Source organism: Pseudonaja textilis, chromosome 1 (genome assembly GCF_049901715.1).
Source record: "Pseudonaja textilis isolate UNSWEBS1 chromosome 1, rPseTex1.2, whole genome shotgun sequence".
Lineage (NCBI taxonomy): Eukaryota > Metazoa > Chordata > Lepidosauria > Squamata > Elapidae > Pseudonaja > Pseudonaja textilis.
This window is the reverse complement of record NC_141990.1, coordinates 81,471,226-81,495,732: the sequence shown is the minus strand read 5'-3', so window position 1 is coordinate 81,495,732 and position 24,507 is coordinate 81,471,226. Positions and strand designations below refer to the sequence as shown.

At 36.2% G+C, this 24,507-nt stretch overlaps 1 protein-coding gene across 2 annotated transcripts in view; it reads left to right on the top strand.

Annotated features, from left to right (window-relative positions):
* The window catches only part of AKAP12 (A-kinase anchoring protein 12), a 53,028-nt gene that overhangs the window by 14,640 nt on the left and 13,881 nt on the right, over window positions 1-24,507 (top strand). For both annotated transcript variants that reach the window (XM_087939490.1, XM_087939483.1), the window contains exon 2: window positions 10,969-11,083. In XM_087939490.1, coding sequence (XP_087795616.1) covers window positions 10,969-11,083 — 115 coding nt within the window. The remainder of the gene's footprint in view (window positions 1-10,968; window positions 11,084-24,507) is intronic.

The window sequence follows — 24,507 nt, the reverse complement described above, 5'->3', positions numbered from 1 at the left end:
TTAATCTTGATCTCAAAACAAAACACATTTCCGATTTTGTGCATGTGCCTAGTTGGAAGTTAAAGCTCATATAGCATATATCATTATATATAGAGAAGTTCATTAAATTCATTTGTTTAGTGTTTTTTTAACCAAGGTACCTAAAAAGAACAGTTTATGGAAAGGATTGAAAGACTATATTTCATTCTAGTAGTGGTAAACATTCATTTAATGCTCTCAGACCTCACATCACAGTGAACAACTAAAATTAAACAGTTCCTTTCCAAGGTCTACATCATAATTGCATAATAACTCTTTCTGTTTGGGTATTGACTATATTCAGAAGTAGTTTGACAATAGACAACCTTCCACAGCATGTTTTGAAAATGAAACAGATTTGCCCAAGGCTTGTATTCCTCCTTTAATTCCTCTTTATAAGCTGTAAGAAGTTCCTGATTGCCCCTGTTTAGGGAAAGGCAACGCACTCCATTGGGAAGAAAAAGAATAGCAAAAAGAGGACACTGGTTCTGTTGCAGGTACTAGAAGGACACCACAAAGAAATGTGGCTTCAAGCTGTCAGCTTCTGGGAAAGGCTAGCTGACCTTGGGTGGGTCATGTGGTGGCAGCAGTTTTGCCCCTTTGCTTGCCCTTCAGCCGCAGTTTCAGAATTGTTCAGCAAACCATGAACAAAATATATTTTGAAGTCCTCTGTTGTCCATTTCCTTAGAGAAGGCAGAAGGTATCCTGAACTATTTCTTGGATTCCTTCTCCCCTCTACTTTTGCTTTTCTCTCCTCTCCTATTTACTAAATAAATACCTTATAACTGGAGGAAAGAGCTTCAGGCTTGCTTGGTTGACTCTTGTCCTCTCCTTTCCCTGCTTCAACCAATCTTTTCATTCCACTCGCCTTCCAAAAAAGGAAAGCAAAACACGTCTCTTTTTTTCCTCCCCCGCTCCCTACTTGCCTCAACCATGCTGCTTGTCTCTCTTAGTATTGCTTTCTTCGCTCTCTTCTCTGAGGGTTTATTAAAAAGTATACAAAAGAATGTTGTAAAGGGGATTACTTAAAATTAAAGTTAGCATAGGATCACAGTGTTCGTCTTGGAATTGATTGAATATTGTGTCTCTTCTAGACCAACCCACACACTCAAGTCTGCAGCCAGGCTCTACATTAGTAATCTTTTTGCATAATGAACAGTTTCTCTCTCTTTGTTTTCCCTTAATGGCTCTAGGACATCCTAAATGGGGAAAACATTTTTGAAGTGGGATACTTTTGTCTTTGACTACTAGCTCTCCTTTGTTTTTCTTTCATTACCTCTGTTAGAAAAGTGATATAATTCATACTGATGTCAACTTACACTTCCTATATACTTATATATTAATAAACCTGTCTTATGTACCTATGTATGCAGATGTTTGTGAATCAGGATTAATATGCCAGTGGCCCCCAACATATATTTACCTGAAACTCTTGATAGGGTCTTCATGAAGGGAGAATAGAAATTGATTTAAGTACTACTTTTTAGTTGATGATCTCAAGAGACTCCCATTTCCCCACCCGGATATGTTTTAAACAGAGGTGGGATGCAACTATTTTTAACTACCGGGTTCTGTGGGCATGGCTAGGTGGGAGTGGCTAGGTGGTAATGGCCATGTGACTGGGTGGGTGTGGCTTCTTTGTGCAGCACCCCCTCCCCCACGCTCCTTTCTTTTCTTTTCTTTTTTTTTTGCCTCCTGGGCCTCAGGGAAGCCTCCTGGGAAGCCATTTCTGCTCCCAGAGGAGATTGCCCAGGAAGGCAAAAAAGGGAGCCCAGGTGGACTGCACAGCACCCCCCCCGTGCCCCTTTTTGCCTATTGGGCCTCAGGGAAGCTGCCTGGGTGAAGCAGTAAGACAGCGAGGGGGATCCCAGTACAGCTGATAATTGGAACAGCTGATCGTCAGGAGGAAAAAGAAAAAAGAAATAATGGATCGGTCAAACCGGTAGCTGTTTTTTTACTACCGGCTCGGCTGAACAGTAGAATTTTTTCCTACTGGTTCAGCTAAACTGGTAGAATCCCACCACTTTAAATCCATCTACGGTTAGTGCATGTGTAAAACCATGCGTTGTGACTACCCTCCTGTCTTTCTAGCACGCTCCCTATGAGCTATTCGCCCTTGAGGTTCCACCAAACTTCTCTGTCTCTTAAGTACTTCATTTAAAAGTTACTGTTCAAGCCTTGGCAGCTAATGTCAATTGAAAATACAATTTTCCTAGAGTTTCCTTTAACAGGATTAATTGAAAAGGAATGGAATAAGGTTACAGAAAACTCAGCAATTATATGGTTTTCTCTTCAGAACCCAGCTTATCTTTCAACTTGTGGAAGGCAGAGACTTTTTAGTATTTTTACTAAAGGACACAAAGACGCTAAGTTTATCTCTGGTATTTAGGGAGTGTACAGGTGGCCAGGATGTGAATCAAATTCAGACTTTGAAGATATTTGATTAAAAGTATTCCCATCTTTTTTCCCCATTGAATTTCTTCATGCCCTTCCATGGGGTTATGCCCTATAATCTGGGAACCCTGGTCTAGAATATATTACCTATGGTGGCGCAGTGGTTAGGATGCAGTACTGCAGGCTACTTTTGCTGGCTGCTGGCTGCCAGCAATTCAGCAGTTCACTGGCTCAAGGTTCACTCAGCCTTCCATCCTTCCAAAGTCAGTAAAGTAAGGATTCAGATTGTTGGAGGCAATATACTGACTCTGCAAACTGCTTAGAGCGGGCTGTAAAGCAATGTGAAGTGGTTTATACGTCTTAAGTGCTATTGCTATGTTAATATCCTTTAAATCCTGTATATACAGTGGAACCTCGGGTCGCGAATGCTCCTGTTCACGACTAAATCAGGTTCCAACCAAAAAATCCACCTGATTTGTGAATCGGGTCACAATTCAAAAATCAGGTAGCGAACAAACCCGGCCGCGGCAGATTCCCTGCCACAGCTATTTCCACTTCCACGCATGTGCAGTCCATCCATGCATGGCTGTGACTGTAATCCTGGAATGGATTACAGTCATGACCCGAGCTTCCACTGTACATATTGAAAATACACTAATTAAAATTAGGAGGACATTTTAAGGCAAAATGGATTATATTCATTTTCACAAGTGATTTTGCAGGTATAAATGTATCAAGTGATAAAATAAAATGGGAAAGAATCAAAATATGCCTAAACCCAGAGGTTAGCTCACTTTTCTTCGATGTAATATTCATCAGAGAGGTTTTGATAAATAGAACGCATTAGATTAGGAAGGCTGGGATATACTGCGGTTTATAGCAAATGTTTGTTTGGTTCTACCTCAGTGGGCAGGGTATGTGACTTATAGTCCTCTATGAAGATGAGCCAGTCAGTGCAGCTGTTGTTCCTTTTCTGGTGTTCTGAAGTTGATATTTTATTTAGACCAACACTGTATATTTTAAGAATACTATGCACCTTGACCATGGGAATATGGTTGCTTACTTTTCATCAGGCAGTGAAAGATCTTGGGCTGACCCTGCAATTCTCAGTTTTTCACAACATATATTTCTATGACCGAGAGACTTAGAAAGTTTGAGAAAGACTTTCACTTTAGTTACCTATTACAGAGTGAGCATGACATAGTTTATCTCATTTAATTTGGGACCCAACATCTTCCTGGTGTCATAAAGGTGATAATAGACGCCTAAATTGTTGGTCAAGAAACTGAGAGTACAAAAAGGACTCTGTCATCTTTGTCAGCCAAGAACATTGTTGATAGTAGAGAGGGATCAAGCAAGAGCATTTGAAGATCAAAAGTCATGGGAAAGATTGAAAAGATTGCAGGATAACAGAATACCAAGAATATTTTTAGGGAGTACTGTAGTTTCTAAGCCTAACTGTTTTGTAGTAAATTCCAGTCCTTGATACTCTGCAAACAATTTGAAAACTTACAGACTTCAGTGTAAAGTTGATTGATGATTTTTGGCATACTAGAATGTCTGAAATTGATAGCCAAGTCAAAAGCTATGAATTTTATTTAGAGTGAAATCAGCAGCTATAAATAGTAAGTTATATAATCAACAGAAGGGTAATATGTATTTTTTCCTAGTTAAAAAGACATGGCAGAATATTACTTTTTAAATCTCAGTTATCATATTTTCATAGGAATAATCTATGCTCTAATTTTCAAACTCATTTTTACTCTGTGCCTAGTCGATTTTGTATATTGTTGTGTGATCTTGGCAACATATTAAAGGAGCTGGTTTATAAAGGGGTTGGAGACAGAAGGGGGGATTCAAAATTGTTCCTTGAAGTTTGGTTATCTAGTACATAATGGGAGAAGAAAGGGACTTGAATGCTACAGAAAATGTGCAGCACAGGAAAATGTGTATAGTGATTCTGACATGCTGTAAACCCAAATTAAGGCATTTACACTGTTATCTGCAGTGATATTAATTGCAAATGCAATTGACAAGCTGCCTTTGCCTCAAACTTCCTTATCTCCCCTTAAGAACTGTTGGGAAATCACAACCTATCTAGGCATCCTGGCCTTTAATTACAGTGCCTAGGATTTGGGTAGGGTATAGTCCCTTAGTGGGAAGGGCTGTTCTTAGATCTAAAAAGGGCACCTAAAGGGTCTTATGTGCATATCAGTCATCTTCCTTCCCCCCCACACACACACATTTTAAAGTCAAATAACCTTTGGAAATGGTTAGTCTGAGTGGAGGAGAGGCAATTTATTAAAGGAATGTTTAATCCTTTTCCTATGGCAAATTTACAGCTTAAATTCATCTCTTTCAGCCTTCTTTTTCCTTGGGCAGAAAAAGGAAGGGAACCCACCCTACTTACTAGTCTATAAATAAAGAAGCTGGGCTGGGGAATGGAAAACAGGCTTCCATGTGTATGTGAACTTTCAAAGCGAGGAAACCTGGTTTAAAAAGAAAAAGAAAAAGCATACAAAAATGCTTCCCCATCTCCAAAAGGGTTTTTTAAAATCAAATATATCTGAGTTTTGGAAGCTTTTTCTGTAGAAATCAATTTAGTTAATGCAGCAGTGAAGAAAAATATTCAGAGCTCTTTAAAAATACTTTATTGCTCCCTGGGGTAATTTAAATCTATTATATACTCAGTTTCCCAGTGGATTGTTAGAACAGGTGATGTTATAAGCTAACTGTTGTGGAAATCTGGAGGGGGAGGAAATGACCTATTCAGGCATAGCTGTTGATATACGGTTTTTTAACATTTTGTACATACAGCTGCTCGGATGCTTAGTTATATGTGGGCTGGTTCAGATTAAATATAATAGACCCAAGGTCTAGATCGTTGCTCCCCTCCTACCTGGTGCACCTATCCATTGTCTTAGGTCCACAAATATGTGGGTGTATCAATTTAAAGCCCACAAAAATAAATGCTTTCATGCTGAATAGCCTGAAAGAGAATCTAAAAACTAACCACCTGACCCACAATTAAGTAGTTTGGTTGATTCTTGTGCAGGCTTTCTTCAAGCATTGTGTCCATGCATGGATTTTAGTGGTTTCAAAGGCAGGATGGGCAATTGGTTTGATTGGAAACGGTGATCCTATTTTCCGTCCCAACCCATGTTAGAGTAGGAGTTTTAGAGAAAGTGTGTTAAATATATGCTCAGTGTTTTTGTGGTCTCAGGTGAACCCCCCCTCCCCCAAAAGATGGGGAAAATTCATTTATCTTTGTTACTTTGTATAGTGCCACCAAGTGCAGAGTTTGAACATCTTTTTTGCCTTCTGTCTCTCAGGTATGTGGAAAATGTTGTCGTGTATTTCTTCTCCCAGTCAAATATACCCAGTTTGTTCAGCTTCTACTCCTGAGACCTGTTTTCTAGATCATTGACCACCTTTGTTACTCTCCTATGAACCTGTTCTTGTGTTTTTATATCCTCCTTAAAGTGCAATGCTGAATTCAAAACTGAAGGGAGGAGGTCACAAGAGGAAAAGAGGTCTTTTTGAAAACAGATGTTGTGGTTTGATTGAGACTGATAAAAGGGAGATTGGGTTAGGTGCAGAGCCCTATTAATTTACAGTTCAGGGAAGTAGAGTTGAGAAGTTGTGTAGGAACCACAAGGAGAAATGTCAATAAAATACTGAAATGGAGAAGAATATTGTAATGTGTTGGCAGAGGTTTGTGAAGGGACTATTCCTAATCTCTTGGAAGGATATTGCTGTGGGGGGAATTATTTGGGTTGGAGCAGCACCTACATACATCATTCTGTATTGTGCTTAATTATTTTTGTTTTCCAAACAAATGAACTCTCTGGAGCTATTGTGTACATTTTAAAAATTTTGGACAGTACTTTCGGGGGGAAACTTTATCTCTTCATTTCATTTACTTAATGAACTTTGATAGCATAATGTTATTTCCTCAATCATCATGGACCAATGGCGGTCTACAGACGGGGTTGGGGACCCTTGACATAGTGGATGATTGATTACTGAACAAAGTCAAATATTTATGTGGGAATTAATGAATGTAACAGAATATTTAAAATGTAGGAATAAATATAATGGTAATTGGAAACATTTTCAATTTCTCTGGCTATTGAATAATTTTTCTAGAGAAACATGCTTGATACTACTTTATAGCTCCTTGATGCAATATCGGATTCAATTTTATTAAACTGGGCCTTTAAATGTTTTAATTTTAAAATATAAAATATAAAAAGTTTGGATTTTGCCTGATACGTTTTTTTAAATCATACTGTTGGACAGTTTCATATTTTGTTGCTTGTGATTAGATTTTATTTTACAAAGTGCCCAAAGATTTATCAGCAGCATCATTTAATCGGTGGCCATATCACTCTTGAATCAGTCATCCTGATCGGAAGCCGTATTGGACATTGGCAGGAACCAGCCAGTAGTCTTATTATAAGTGCTTGAAAACAACAATTTCCTTATAACAGAAATTGCCTCGGTGATGTCATTCATTATACAGTCCCAGAAGAGGAACTGAAGCCTCTGAAAATGATGCTGTCTTATGTTTAATTCTGTACTCTTTCTTGTCCTCTTCTCCTGTCCTGTGCTGAGAGGAAATTCACAGAGGAGAGGGTGTACTGATTGTTCAGAACTGGAAGCTACACAAATATCTTGGAGGTCAAATTTTCTACAAGAAAGCCAAGGAAGGATTTATTGAGGGAGAGAAGAGGAATAGAGTGCTTCCACCCTCTAGTTTTTCTTCAACAAAGGGGCCTCTTTTGTAAGGATTTGGATGAAAAATAAATATTTTGCTGCTTAATGAGGAAAGCTCTATGCTGTATCCCCAGCAGCCGTTGACAGAAGCACTGAGATTGTGTTTACCCTTCATTTGGCTGCACTGTTTCTCTGCTAGGCTGATGTAGCAAGCATAGTACAAATGCCACGTATAAAAAGAAGATATGCTAAGCTTCAGGCAAGTCATAAATGTGATAGTAGAAAATACATAATTAATGCATCTTACTTTATTTCCTGTATGGAGTTTCCTGTATTCGTGCACTTGAGAGATCCGGAGAAAATTTTCATCTCCCTTTCCAACACTGGACATTGAATAATTTCTTTTAATGGGAAGATCTAAGTGCCTGGGCATAAACAGAATCGGGTACCTAGAACAGGCGAACCAGGAGCTCTTTTGAAAAGGTTACATATATGGATGTGTGTGTGTGTGTGTATACTGTATGTATATTTGTATATAGGAAATAAGTGAGTATATTTCTGAACTATTTAATGTACTGGCAAACTTTTTTTGTAAAACAATAAAGGAGACTGGCCTAATAGTAAACACCACATCACAGCAAAGAAGTGGAGAAGGGAACAAGATCTAAATTTGATAGCCTGAAACCTTTGCTCGGGAAGTTCTGAATTCTGTAATGTAATAATTCAAATTTGAGGACTCTGCCTCTACCATTGCTATTATAGTAGTATACAACTAGTGCTTCCTAAATGAAAAGCCTTGAAAAAAATAAAGAAGCTCCACACATATTACATAAAAATTCAAACATTCCTGTTTAAAGGCTTATTTTCCATTTTAAAAAATAACCAAGTAGAGCTGCTGTATTCAATAGACTCCCTACTATATATTTGTATCAGACAGCAGTCTTAATGATGAAATAAGAATTGTAAAGGATTTTTCTTCAAGTCATGTCTATACATATATTAAAAAGTGTGGATAAGGTCTAGACACCGCACATCAAGCCCATCCATTCTTAACAGCTGCTTAGTGCTACTGCCAGTTTCCTCAGTAGAATGACTTACCTAAAGCTGGGGAGTTGAAGCCTCTGTTTCACAGGATTAACCTAGCTTAAGTATTTTGTGGGGATATTTAAACAGAATATCTAATTTACCATCAGAGAGATTTGAGAGTATAAAATGCACCTCTGCTTCCTGTCCCATTTCTTCATTCTCTACCTAACTACCTAACTATCTAATTTAAGTCTTCTGTAGCAAACGAAGCATTCTGCTCAGTAGGTCAAGGAGGAAGAGGGGTGTTTCTGTTTACCATAGGGTTTGTTTGATCTTGACACAAGTATTTTTGTTGTTATTGCTTAATGGTCATATTGGTAGATTGCTTGCATCTTTGGAGGCTTCTACAAAATACTTAGTTTTTCAAAGGCATTGCGCTGAAAAGACCAAAATGATATTCTTGTGGGATTTATTGTTTCAGATGAGGATAGTTGTTTGATATTAGTTATTTTTATTTCTGCCATTCATGGGGAAATACTATTAGAATAAAATGTGTAGATATGATCTACTTTGAAATGATTAAGGGAGTTCTGCTGAAAGAATTTTAATTGTTATAATGCATTGTGCTGCTGGGTCATCTAAAAACATAGAAAAATATTTTAGTATGCTGCTTAGTTTAATCCAGCTGAGACAACTGGAACTATCTTATTTTAGGAATGCCTAATAAGACCAGTATGGAAGGTTTTAATACTATAGGCAAAATCAGCATTAATATCTTTGGGCCTGGCATGTGGAATTTTTGGAATGGACTTTAGTCTGTCCTGAAGAATGTTGGGAATGATGGTGATTAGAAATGGAAGGAGGTATATCCATATTCATCAGCAGGCTTGGTCTGGCTCCAGGAAAACTGGCCAATTCTGGATTCTATTTATGAAGCGTGTAACTGCTATTAATGAGATGGTTATTGGGGGATGGGAAAATGAAATGAAGAACTGAATAATTTCTCATTCAAAAGGATCTTCTGTTCATGAGAGGATGCAGACATTGTATACTGAATGAGCAAATGTGGCACTCAATTCAACTGTGTTTATCAATTAGAGCAGGGACTTGTTTTCCTTTTTTCCAGAGGAATTTAATTAAATAATTAATTTCACAAAATTGTTTACATATACAGATGATTACCGTTTAGGAATTTAGGAATGTACCTAAATTTAAGCAAAGTATGGATCTTGTCCATTAATTTTGGAACTAGATTGATTTTCAGTTAAATAATCAAAGCTGAAGTTTTTGCTCTGTAAATTGGATTGTGGGTTTTTTCCCCTCTCCTTGTGTTCATAACATGAAAGTGTATGTGCCTGCAGGAAAAGCAAGCTTTAAGGCTTTTCTGGTTTCTGTTTTTTATGCAGATCTTACCAGATGTTATCTGTTGACCCTTGAGACTTGATCTCTCATTTTTCATGAGTCCATTTGTGCTTTTTATTTCTTTTTGCCATTGCTATTATTGTCTTTGTTTTTAAAGAATGTCTGTTGTTCTCTTTAGAAAAAAAGTTAACTAATGCAGAAATTTAATGAAGAAATACTTTTGAAATTAAAAAGTATGATTGTGCGTATTTAAGTCCGAGTGGCATTTAAGAGTTATTGGTTTATTTATAGTGAGGTTTCTTTTTTTTAAAGTCTGGTAAAAAGCCATTTTAGCTGAACAAGTTGGGTACAGTGTTTTTCTGGAATGTCTGGCATTTGAAGGAGAAATGTACTCTGAACTAGTTAAAGTAGCCAAAATGTTTTACACAAATTCAGACCATTAAAAATTAACATACTTTAGTGCAATGGGAAGAACTGAGAATGCCCTCAAGGAGAGGGAGAACTGTCTGAGACAAAAAAACAAAAAACAGTTGGAATTACTGTCAACATCAGGAAAAGGGCATTGCTTAGAAGAGACTATTAGAGTTAGGATTGCGGTGTCACCTGAACAAATGGAGGAAGCAGGCCTGCGTGTTTATGAGGCGAATTTCAAACCAGCTCATCCCTTTTCAGTCTGGCAAGAACTTCTGTAACATTAGCTAAAGTGAACGTCTCCAAGAGGCACCAGGCTAGAAAGCAGGAGAAAGTGAATTCCAGTCTCACCTTAGGCATGAAAGCTAGCTGGGTGACTTTGGGCTAGTAAAACTCATCTTATAGGGTGCTTGTTGTGAAGAAAATAGGAAGAGGAAGGTGTGTTGGATATGTTTCCACCTTGAGTTATTTGTAAAAATAGTAAAGGCAGGATGCAAATACATAAAATAAGAAGTACCTCATATGGCTGTTTTCATTTACTGCACTCTGTTTCAGAGAAGGATATTATCTATTGAGTCTTTCTGATGATGATTGGGTTGTCTTTACATTTGTATTTGTTAACATGTTCATGGCTAGAAAGGGTACATTTTGATAAGGCTGATATCAGCAAGTTAGTTTATGTTAGTTTTTATGTTCTCTTTTAAACTTTTATTAAAAATGATTGTGTGCATTAGTATTTATATAGTGTGTATGAATATTTTGAGGTACAGATCAGTTTAGAACTAATCTGATTTCATACTTCAGTTGATGAATCAATTTTTAAAAAAAAAGTGTTACCACATATACAAACGTTTTTCCAAATTGTCAAATTGCAATCAAGCCACCTGCCACAGAGGTACATTTTATGATTTCTAAACTGTAAAAGACATGTTCCAAAATGCATTCTCTTTCTATTAAAAAAGTAATTAAAAGATTCTTATATACTGACAGTTATTTTTCCTCTCCTTTTTCCTTCTTGTATTTTATTTCTCTATGTAGATTTTACATAAAAATGGACAGATATCCAGCATTAGTGAAATTACCAAAGAGCATGTGGAGCTCAGCCACGAACCAGAAGTGCTGAAAGAACAGCAGGCAGTTCTTACATTAGAAGGTAAGGAAATGTTTATGGCTACAGGAAAGATTCCTTGGAATTCTGGAAAAGATCAAAGGAAGTTGGAAGTTCTGATTTTTTTAAACAGAAATGGGAGAATATATGCAGATACAGTCCCTTTTGTTCTCCCAAAATATTATGCACTAAAATTGATATTCTGAAATCTCAGTATAATTCAGATATACAGTTGTAATATTGATGTGCAGTGGTTGTTTACAGGGGTATGTAAATAGTACAGTGAATTCTATTGCAGTGAACAGAAGCATTTGCATACCTGAGGCTTTCTGTAGCCCATGTAAGTTACTCACATGCTGGAACATGAATAATCTCCATAACACATAGATCAAGAGGTTTCTAAGTTACAGGAGCCTTGACTACATATATGCTTAGTGCAATGAGGATGAAAGGAACAAAGCTTTCTTCAATATTTAGGAATATTGCATTATAGAACATTAGATGTGATGCATGCCATTGTTGCTATTGCCCATATAGAATATAGTTGAATCCTCAAAAAACTACTGTCAGCTATTTGGAATAATCTGGGCTAGTGAGCCCCTGCTGTAACCTTCCTATTGACATTAAATTAAATTACAAATTGAACAGCAATGATTCCAAAGTAATGGAGATTAGTTTTGATAGTTCCCACTGTTGAAATATTTGAAGGGTGAGAATCATGTAGAGAAGGTCTGTCTATACGCTCATTAAGAGTTTACACTACCTTGATGACACATAATCAAAAAAGAGAACTGATATTTGCCTGAAAGCTTGATTTTAGACCACACTCTTATTTTGTGCTATCTAGTTGAAAACTATATTTTTAGACTAGGATCTGTGCTATTTGTGGCTTTATTGAGTTCAGATCAGTGGTGGGATTCAAATTTTTTAGTACCGGTTCTGTGGGCGTGGCTTGGTGGGCGTGGCCATATGACTAGGTGGGCGTCTTTTTTTTTGCTTTTTGCAGCCCCCCACCTCTTTTTGGGGCATTCTGGGCCTCAGAGCCTCGGGGGGGGGTGCATTTTTGCTCCCAGAAGGCTCCTCTGGGGCTTAGGAAGAAAAAAAAACAGAGCATGGGAGGGGCACACAGCACCCCTCCATGCTCCATTTTGGGATCTTCCTGGCCTCAGAAGAGCCTCTGGGGGGTGCTTTTGCTCCCAGAAGACTCCTCTGGGGGTTCACTGAGTCCCTCCCTCCATTTTTTGCTTTCCTGGGCCTCAGCAAGGGGAATCTTGGCACAGCTGATCGTATGAACAGCTGATTGTTGGAAGGGGAAAAAAAGAAAAATACTTTAACGGGTGAGTGTCAGGCAGGCGGGGTGAGTGAGCATCGGATGGGGCAAGCAAGCCAGCGGCGACCGAGCGACCAGATTGGGGGCATGGCCAGCCAGAACTTACTACCGGTTTGGCGACCCATGCCAAATCCTTGCTACCGATTCACCCGATGTGGTGCAAACCGGCTGAATACCACCACTGATTCAGATTCACTTCATAGATGTGTTCCAAGGTAGTCGCATCTCTCTCTTTTTTTTTTTCAAACTGGCAAGGTACTCAAATCAGATAACAATTCCTAAATTCAAAAGATCCCTAATTCTGGCATGTTAGTGAAAACACAGGAAGGCATGAACTATATTTCTTACTTATTGCATTTCCGTAGTTACGTAGTAAAACATTGATCATCTTTCCACAGTTCATCATAACTGATAAAATAGTAATATTCAAAAATTAAATAATAAATGATTGTTAAAAAAAAACAATTTTTATGAAGAAATAAAGAACAACTATTCCCCAATCCCAGGATATAGAGGTAAGTATATGTTGAGGATCAACATCAAAACTGTCCACTGAGAGCTAGAAATGATCCTGGCAAAAAGTCAAATAAAAGCTTACTTAAAAGTTAGATTCCATTTACAAGGTAGAATTATCTCTAGAGAATTTTGATTGGCAGCAACCAAGGTCTAGATACCGGACGTTTTGGCTTTAAAAAATCATCAATATCAAGCAGTCTGTGCTGAGACAATACCTGTGAATTGGCCTCTGATCTTGTTGCCAGACTCCTCTGAGCTCTTTGATGTTTGATCCCTGGACAATTTCCAGAATCTGTTTTGGACTCTGACTTAATTGCTCTTGGCTGTTTTTTATGGTGTTTTATGGCTTGTCTCCCAACTTTATCTTCAACAGTTTATTGAGTTTTTCAGTTTTGTTGTCTTTGGGGAGAAAAAACATGTTTCTGAAGTAATCTCTGACAGTTTTATTGTTATAAAAGATATAATGAATTCCTGATCATACTGGGCAGGGTGACATTACCATGAAAATTAAGTTTTGTGGTAGGTTAATTTCAGTTCTTCACCTGAAATTGAAATAAATTTCTGGGAACACAGTCAGATGGTTATATACTACCATAATAGACATACTATTTTCAAGTATCCAATCCAATATAGTGGATAAAAAGAACATTCAAGGTGACATTCAGTAATTGCAACCCTGTGCTCACTGATGATATTCCAGTTATTATGAAGTAGGATTTCCCAAATTGCCTCTTTCTTTGTGACTTTAAACTATAGCCCCCCAAGCCCCAAAATAACCCTATAATTAATAAGCAATATAATTTATTAACTGACTTTTGAGACTAATGGCATAAAGGTAATAGAATAATAAGACAACAACTTGTGAGGAATACTAATGTACATAGCAAACAAATCCAGTAAGTAATAGTTTATGAGAATAAATTTACTACACTATTCAATACCAAGTGTTCAGAGAACATAACTTCTAATTAATTGCGAGAAAGATGAGGCAGGAAGTCAGAGAACAGTAAGGGAGATGGGGAAAATTTCAAGAAATGTTTCATTCTGCGATGTTCAACCATAGCAGATGGCAGGAGAAACAGAGAGTCACATGCCACAACCAAGAAAGGCAAAATTACTGAGGCTTCCTGATACAACTAGCGAATTAGGAAAAAAATTGAGAAAAGTACGTTCTGTACCACTTACAGTCTCTCACATATACACTAAGGGATGACACCTACTGCTATTAGGATTGTAGTAATTAGGAGTCCCACAGCAACCAACAGACTGTTGAAAGATTCCTATTTTTCTTTAGCTGAGGACCTTTCCCAAGCTAGATATGCCTGCTAGTTTCCTTCTAGTATACTCTATAAGGGTACCAATTTCACAGTAATGTAGAAGAAAATTGTTCCCTGCAGGACAGACCATAGTTTATAAGATTAAATTTGCAAATTGAGCCAAATTTGAGATATACATTTGAGATGAGGAGCAAATCATGTAAACTACATACCAAGTGGGTATGAGTTGAACCACCTCTGTTTCTTCCTGCAAGTTATTAATAATATGCCTTAACTTGAATTATTAAGGTCAAAACAATAATGGGAGTATTTTTATATTACAATGCCATGTTTGATTATCATTACATACCTTAAGTACTCAGTGTAGAAAACCAGAATTGAAACTTATGTGATAGATTACCTAACATTTGTTTTTAAATATCAAATCACATGTTTAATAGTTTCACATACCATGCAAATCTTTTTTTAAAGTAGGCCCTTTAAGCCATTCATTTTGGGGATGCGTTGGTATATTTGCAGTTCAGTTAAGGAAAATGTTTGCAGTATACACCTCTAGTGGTTGGCAACTTTCTTATAAAAAACAGGCATAGCTAGGTAGCTGAATCATAGCAATACAAGAAGCCTCTTCTCTAGCATTGTTGTGTAGTGGTTAAAAAGTGCCATCTAATTTATTTTGAAATAAGGAAGTCATCTGTTTTACCACTGGTGTTTGTCGTAATATGTTTTCCATCACATCTTTGATTTGCTACTTGGAAGAAAAGATTAAAGGTATTTTTTCTGGAGAGTCTCAGGACACAAGAAGAATGTATGTCTTCTCTGTATGCATTTGACTTCAGGGGAGCTATGTCAGTAGTTTTTAACCCTCGTTCTAAGGATGTCAGTAATACCGTTATTTGCCTATTCAAACTCTGGTTTATTTGCACCAAGAAGCAACTCACCAAAAGGAGTACAGTGGGGAGATGGAATAGCAGTAGCAATAGTACTTGCTCTGTAGTGCTTAACAGCACTCTCTAAGCAGTTTACAGAGTTAGCATATTGCACCAGCAATCTGTGTCCTCATTTTACCAACCTTAGAAGGATGGAAGACTGAATCAACCTTGAGCTGATCAGGATCGAACTCCTGGCAGTGGAATGCAGAGTTAGCCTGCAATACTGCATTCTAATCACTGTGCCACCATGGCTCACAGGAATAGGAGTGTAAGCAATCCCCCCCCCACCCTTCCCTCAATGAAACATTCATTCTAATCCTTCCAATTTACTGTACTAACCCAACTCTCCTAATTCATAACTTGCATGCCAGTGGTGGCTGAATGAAACGAGCCCTCTCACGATCTTGTCTGAAAGACATAAAGAGTTTTCTAATACAGGGTCAGTGTAAATTAGACTAAGTGAGGCATGAAATTTGCCTCCAGATATATACGAAGGGTGACAAATTAATTTAAAATTATCTCAGTAGTGAGATAAGTAAAATAATTGTATTTGGACATTTCCTTGGTATTGCAAACATGCTCATGAATTCCAAAGATTGCCTACCCCAAATATAACTGCCTGTCAACTATTGTAATTTAAATGAGGAAGATTAGTTTATTACAGAAAGTGCCACAAAGTATATTTTAGAGTACTTTGTGGATCAAGCTAATATAAAATCTGTTTTAAAATGTAGATATAGTATATGAATAGTCAAATAAGAATACTGTAAAATAATACTTTACTTCTTCAAATTACAAATTACTTTAGTAAAATGATTTAAAATAACAGTGTACTTTAAATCACACTTTTTGTCTAGTAAATAGTAAATATGTTTTACTATAGCTCTCATTATCTTCAGCCCAACATGGAGGATACCAAATTTGAAAGTAATTGACTTCAGTATAATTTCAAGAATACAGTTGCTAAAAGAAATAATCTGTTGGTGTGATGTCCTTAGAGTGTGTGTGTGCATGTGTGTGCTTACATGTATAGAGATATGCGCTGTATGTAAGAGACAAAGACTGATTTCAATTCAGTTGAATTGAATGAGCTTGCATGCCAAGTAAGAGAATACAAAATACCTTCAATGAATGAATACAAAATACCTTCAAGGATCACTTTAAACTTTACTGCATTTTAAATTTTATGTGAATCAGAAATTATCCTTTGATCAAAACATCAAAGTGTTAATACTTATGCTTTCATGTATATGTAGAAATAAATTCCATTAAAATGAATGCTTAGTGAATACATATGTTTGTGTACATATAGTGAATTTTTCCCTGCTTTGAAATCATGGATTTTATATAGTGCTGCTTTCAGAGGAAGCCAAGAGCATCTTAGATTACAGAGTGTGTTGATTTACACTGGCCTATGTATTTTATGTCTACGTTCATTGGGAAATGTCAGAAAAGAAATACAGTGCTAATAATCTTCCAAATTTTTGAGCGTTACATATTTTTTTCAGTTTATAAAAAGGTTTACTATTGAATTTTCTTGTAATTTATTTGTTCATCCTAGCATTTAATTTACCCCAAAATTTACATAGACTATTATCTTTAATTCATTCTAGATTATTTTACTAATATTAAAGCAAACTATGATTGCAGCAATGTAAGAACCAAGGAGGGAATTTACACATAAGGAAGAATAATATAAAAGTCTGCAATAAGTATCTACTTCCCCTAGTTATGGTTATGGGACTATCAGGACCAATCCCAGACTAGGTTATTTAGTATTTAGTTGCTTGCTAGAATTTAATACAGCAGATTATAGTTTGTAAATGGTAGTGCAGGTTCTTTCTGTAATTTACCAGAATAATTTCAGCTCTGAGCAAATGTAATTTAAATGGCTTGGGGATCATTTTATATGCTTGTATGTTTGTGTAAACCAGGAATCTGAGCTGACTTTGCAGAAGAGTATAAAACGTGAAATATGTGCACATGAACTTAGGGAATGTTCTTTTTGGTATTCTCTTCTTTTTCCAATTGTTACAGCTTTTGAGATACACTTCAGGTGTTTCAATAAATCCATATGCAAGTGAAATCCTTGCATATACCCTGGAAATAGGCACTGTATAGCAAATACTAAGATTAAATAAGACCCTGCCCTAACTTTTAACACAGACATGGGTAACAGACAGAAGGAAAGAAAAGGTCATCTTAAGTATGTGGCTGTTCTGTAGGGATAACTGAAGGGAGACCTCTTTTAATATTAATTTCACTGTATCTAATTCTCAGTGCTGATCTAATTGGAATAGAATTGGCAATCTTCAAGAACTTACATTTCATATATATAAAGAACTGACATTAGTAGAAATCAAATCTTTTACTTAAAGGTTTCAAAGTACATCTTTTGTCTTTTATATATTTGTATTGATTGGTAAAATAATTGTGTCTCATAGTCCTCTCTATAAAAGAAAATCAGCTTACATTTAAAGGAGTTAAGAAATAGATCAAGCCAAATTCTTTTTTAATCTGCCCAGTTGAATGCAGCTGCATGGAATCTAGAAAGAGTGGATAATTTTCTTTCCACATAAAATGTGATGCAATATTAGATAGAATCACTTTGTGAATTGTTCCTGGTTTCTTAAACCACTGTCAAGTGTAAAGCAAATATTTAAAGCAGTGGCCAGCTCTCACTTACAGTTAAGCAAATACTGATCATCAGGGGATTAAATATGAAACAAAAAGCACATTTTGGCCTTAGATGTTTAAATATTAAATAAGCTTCAGTTTTATTTAAAAAATGCTTGGAGGGTTTGAGTGGATAGAAGGTTTTGGAATATGGAACACTGGGTGTGTGTATGACATGTATCTGATGGATACAGAATGCAGAGAATTCATGGAGAAAATCCAGGGCAATGCAACAAATCCTTGGAGGGAAAAGTCAACCAACTCCAGATGTTGATATGGTTGACTGCAAACGCAAGAGGGGGATTTCAATTTCGCTGTTTCAGCCTGGGAATTTAGTTCTTTCTTCCAGTCACAGGAAATAGAATGCCTTCTTGTATTAAGAGAAGCACAAAGAGGAAGATTACAGAAAAAGACCCCTCCGCTTCTTCTGATTGCCATAAGCAAAATATATGAGTTAACACCTTTAAATACTATGTTGGTAAATAATGTGATACTTATTTTACACTGGAAAAAAGTTTTATCTCAATAATGAAGAGGAAATATGATTATAACATTTATAACTTGATTAAATTATGGTATAGGCTGCAGACCTTTTCTAGTAAAATATTCACCCAGGGAAATAAGAACACAAAACTTGTTGGGCCCTAAAAGTATATACTGAATGAGAGAAACTGCAGAGAACCAACTAGCATCAACTAGATGACTACTTAGATTTTATTTCATATTTAATATGATTTTAAATCTCTGTGGTAGAATGCCAAAAATTGACTTTCTTGTATTTTAAAATTAGTATTTTTCTTGATAAAGCTTGGGAACTTGAAAGGCAGTTATAAAATAGATACAAGGAGGATATTAATGGTTACTTTATTATATGATGGAGTTGGCAGAGTGATGAGCATCTGATATATGCAGATTTTAAATTCTTAATGTTCTAATCATACTGTTGCTGCAGCTCCTTTTTTAAAATTTCCTAAAATGCCTAAAAATGCCTCTGGTCTCGATAGATGCTCCATACCCCCAGATGTCTAGAAAACAAGAAAATAATAAACTGGTGAGCTTGTATTTGGAGTTTCTTTTCTGTGCATGTTATGTTTTATCTGGGGATGGTTGAAGTAGGCATGGTAGCTGTTTTTATTTACTTTTGCATGGTGTGTGTTTCATCAGGCTTCTTTCTGTTTTGGTTTAACTGTAGGGCGTTGTTTTGCTTGGTAAGTGTTTGTTTCTGTAGATCCTGTGGTCAACTTCCTTTTTGTGTTTGTGGAACAAAATTCGTCAGTTTGGATTCAGATCTGTCCCCCACTTCACAGCCACTGCCTTTAATTTTTTATTGTTTTATTAAATTTGTTTGCTGCCCATCTCCCCTCAAGATTATCTTTTCTGTATCACTGGGACTTGGAATGAAGGGTTTGACTAAAACCCTTTTTAGTTTAAAGTTGGATCTCAATATGAAGAGGATCTTTTCAGTTGTGGAAGACTTACATTCAGTTGTGGAAGACTTACATATGTCTGGCATATTTTGGGCTTGGCTCCAGGTCAATAACTAATTTCTTTTAGTTTTGATTTTAAGTTGTACTGGATTAGTGTCTTTTTTATTTGTTTAGGATTTAGATTTATGTTCATATTCTGCTTTTAAATTGTTTTTAATGTTTAAGTATTTTTTAATTTATCCAGATAACTGGTTATTAATTAGAACTTGGATTGTGTAGATCTTGGATCTTGGATCTTGTTTTATTCTGAAAATGGAAGGTTTGTGCCAACCCTGCATCGAGCAAGACTATCCATGTCAATTTCCCCTCCCCCCAAAAATGTGCCTGCAACTTGCTTTATTGCAATACTTGGCTTTATTGCAATGATTTGGAACCAAATTGTAATATCTCACAGGCCTATACCAACAATTTCACAACAGGCTCAAGCACTGGGGGTGTTTTTTTTTTTTTTAATAAATAAAGAAATAACAGAAAAGGGAAAAACAAGATTACAGTGCAAACACATACGTTCTCAAAGGAAAGAAATGCATAAAATGCCTTGAGAAAAACAAAAAAAGAAGAAAGTATAATAATGTAAATTCTTGGAGATGAAAATAAGATTTAACAGTGAAATGCTGCCCTCTGTTGTTTATTTTGTTAATAAAGTACATTAGACGTTTTATGTAGTTTTGTAGAAGTACACATTCAAATGTAAAATATTAAAATATAGACTGGTTTAGTCTGTGGTATATGACTTGACTTCTGGTTCCTCTTGTTGTTGATTGATTCCTAATAGGCAGAAGCTGTCTACCACTTGAATATGATCAATTCTAAGGTGGTGTTCCTTGATTTTCATTCCTAGAATTTGTAGATCATGTGCATTTTCAGCTGCCAGAGCAGTGTCAGCAGCATAAAGATAAAGGTTCCCCTCCCACATATGTGCTAGTTGTTTCCAACTCTAGGGGGTGGTGCTCATCTCCGTTACAAAGCTGAAGAGCCAGCACTGTCCGAAGATGTCTCTGCGGTCATGTGGCCGGCATGATTAAATGAAGGCGCATGGAACACTATCATCTTCCCACCAAAGTGGTTCCTATTTTTCTACTTTCATTTTTACATGCTTTCGAACTGCTAGGTTGCAGAAGCTGGGACAAGTAACAGGAACTCACTCCGTTACACAGCACTAGGGGTTTGACCTGCCGACCTTTCTGATTGATAAGTTCAGTGTCTTAGCCGCGTCCTCTTGACAGCAGCACACTACAGGTTTATTCCTCTAGTTGTGAAATCATGTCTGAACGATTTAATAGCTATCATTGATGTTGTTTTGCATACATATTCAAAGTTGGATTACCTTTTTACTTCAGAGATCTTTTGGAAAACTTTCCTCATTCCCCACCCCCACCCCATTCTTTTTCATCTTTGATAACTGTTGAGATATCATGGCAGTACTATTTCTTGCTTGTTCTAACAAGTATGAAATTCTTTTTTTTAAGTTCCTTCTTGTGATCTTTGAGTGTTTGGGGCTTTGGTTTCCCATCATGTCAATTTCCACTCTTTGTTCTTATGTCCAGTTTAGTTTTTCTATTCCTACGCCTTTGGCAGCCTCTTTTCATATTAATCTTAAGAAATTCTTAAGTTCATTCCATAGTTCCTCTGATTCCCTATCAAGGAGGTTCAGGACTTCAAAACAATTTTTTGATGTTCTCCTTGAAAATGGTCGGGATATATGATCAAAGTCATACCATGGAAACTGGCTTTCTCCCACTTTAGCTTGACTTGGAATTTGAACACGGGCAGTTTGTGAACACATCCCACATTCAGCCTTTGGCCACACCTTTGCTGTTATAACTGAGTTATTCCATCTCCTTTTATCAATACTAATTTCTGTGGACTCGTTTGGGTGATGTACGTTTATAGAGTTGTTGGTTTAGTTGTTTGAAGAGTCTGTTAGCCATGAAATATATCATTGGAGTGGGAGAAATTGACATCATTCTTCTGGTTTGTTTGTTTCCTTGGCCAAATAGACCAACTCGGGGATTAGGATTTATTATATGAAGCATGTGATCTCTTGCTCGAGCAACATCGCTAGGTACTATTTGGTTTTATTTCTTTTTATTTCTTTTCTTTTTCTGTTACAAGTCTTCCTGGGCTTCTTTTTAGCGTGCCAGACCTCTTGGCTTTTACTTAATGCTACCACCATGAGTTTTCAGTGGCTGTATTCATAGTTAGAAACTTTTGTCAAGGACCATCAAGCTTCCTTTTTCTTTATTTTCCTACTTGCATTTTTATTTAGGTGAGCAATTAATATTTAAACGTGTATCTGCCGAAATGATTATAATAGTTGGTTGTCTCTTTATTAATGTAGTTCCAATTCAATTATGTTTAATTATAACTCTGTTTTCCCTATTAGTTTTATTATTCGAAGCCTTGAGTTTTTCTAAAGAGGCAGGATATAAAAGCAATAAATAAACTGGTAATCTCCACTTAAACTGGTAATCTCCGGCTCATCCCTGATCATTTCCATTTATTCGGACCAGACTGAGCACACACTTAATTCAGAAATTTAACACTTAATTCAAAAATTTAGCTTGCTGTTTATTAGGTATCAGCAGTTTATCAACAGTTAACTGGCAAAAGGGGCAAAAAATGGTTAAAGCAGAGAAAGAGACAGGAACAACAGACAAAATAAAAAGGGAAGAGCGCATAATATCAGTAATTTGCATTTCATATATATCAATATATCTATATTGAAAGGAACCACACTTTAAAAGCCATTGGGAGAATGCTGTGGTTAATTAGCATGAACAGTCCAAAGGAAGTGGCCTTTGACTGCATCAGATTTAATCCTTTTATATACAGAAGAGTTGCTGAAAAGAGATGAGAAGTAGGACATCAGATAATCCCTTTTCCATTCTGCACCATGAAGTAACAATTTGCCGGATGGGAATGATGTGTCCAACACAAAATAGGAAAATCAGTGTATAAAAGGAAAACAGACTAAGCATAGCTTCACTTTTTTCAGCCATGATGACTGAACCAGATTAAAATATGAAATGTATTTCAGTATTTAGATCCTGTTTTCATTAATGTTGTAATCTGTTATTTCTAAATAAAAAGCAGCTCACTAAAAAGTATTTTCAACTTCAAACTATGCTTGCATATTTAAATTCTTACATATATATAATTTCCTGATTATTCCTTGAACATAAACACCATATGAACCAGAGAAAGGAAGTTGAGGTTTCTTAAGCTAATTTCCCTTTATATAGACATCCATGCACAATATGAGTAAAGTTTGGATCTGCCTTGGCTATTAAGCCTATAGTAGTTATTAGATTAACTAATCTAGTTTTTTGTATCTTGAAAACATCTGTAAAAGCTGAGCTGGAATGAGAGCTTTCTTTTTCCACAAGACATTTGAAATGTAGAGTGTTTACTAATGTAAACATGCATAATTTCACTATCAACAATTTCTAATGTCTCCAAATCACTTTTACATGTAGTATGTTCACCTAGCGCCTGTTTTCATTACTGATATATCACCATGGCCAGAGCTGCATTCAAGTGGAAATGCTTAACATGTTTCATTACATTGTATTTAAAAAATAGAGCCTATTTATTGAAAGATCTTTGAAGATAATTTGCAAAACCTGCAGTGCAGGGAATTAGAAATGAAGCAGCACAAAAGCTTTTAAAAGGGATTTGGTTCAGGTAAGAAAATAAATGTTGATCTTCAGTAAAAACAAGATGCCAGGCACTTTTGTTTTCACTAAAAAGCTTGGGGACCAGTGGCTTAATAATAAAAATAATGACCAACTGTTAAAAGCTCTTTTGAATTGTTAATTCTGCTTTCATTTCTCCTAAAGGTTAATTTATAGGAAGTTATTCAAATCAAGTTATTGTTTTACTTCTTGGCATGGGAAGGTAATGCTTTCAAATAGTGACTGCATAATTTTAATGCTTTCTGAAAGTCTAGATACATACAATATTTCAAAGATACCATACAGTGATAGAGAGACAGTTTGGTGCATGTAGTGTTTAAGACACTGGGAATCTTGAATATAGTCCTGCCTTAGGTCCAAAGTTGGCTGCAAGACTGAGACATATACTCTCAGCTCTAGAAAGGATATAAATGCAAACCACTTCCAAAATCTTGCCAGGGAAAACTGCAGGAACTTCTCCAAACGTTTGCCAGGAGTCAAGACTGATTTGAAGGTACACCCCGCCTCCCCAGTTCGTACAAGAATGGCTGGACTTGGAAGCCGGATGGGCAAAATGCCATATATTATAATTTTATTATGGTTTGTTCATGTTGAGGAAATATATGAAGCAAAACAATTCAGTTATAATTTAATCATTAGAATGCTTTTAGTGTGTGTGTGTGTGTATCAAAATAAACTGAATTTCTTATAATTAATATATTTAAAATGTTCCTGCTTAATCTGAATGATACTGCAAATTAGACTATGGTGATTTCACAATAAACAATATTTTAATCATGCAAGTTGAAAAGTATAATTACAGAAATATTTTGAAAATGTTTCAGATATATACTTGTCCGAAAATTCCACATGGTATCCAGCGTGACTGATTTTAGAGGAATGTGTTTTTTTGACAATAGTCCAGAAAATGCTGCATAGGTTTGTTCATTCAAATGTTAAGGCCTGTAGAGGTTTAATTTTCTAAATTAAAATAAAATAGAGTCATTTATAGCATTTTAGTTGTTACTGAGTTTGGCCCATGGTTAGGGATTATGGGATTTGTGCCCCTGCAACCCTAAACTTGGAATATAACTGGAATGGTACACAAAAAATTCATACCATTTCAGGATACTAATAATCTGTTCAATAAGTAGGCGTTCAAAAATTGTATACCAAATCACAATTTGATCACTTACAGACAATTACACAATGAGTTAAAAATAAGCCATGCCACTGGCTTGCTTCTGACACTGCACAACTTCACAATTTCATTATAAACACAAAATAGAGCCCATTCCTATACACTAGGACAGGGCATTCTTTGAAAATGATTTGGAAAAAGTACGGTACTTCAGCCCTTGCAGTCACCTCTCTGTTTGTTAAAGCACACCATCTTTTTTCCATATAAGCCTGAAAAGAAGCATTTTAATTCCTTTAGGAATTATATCAGGAGTTGACTTTACTTGCACAAGTTCTGAAGCTCTTATTTTGAATCATTTTTGAAGAGTGCATAAGCATAACACGTAGCTTGCATTAAAATTCATGGAAGTTATCATTAAACTATATTCTTAAAATTT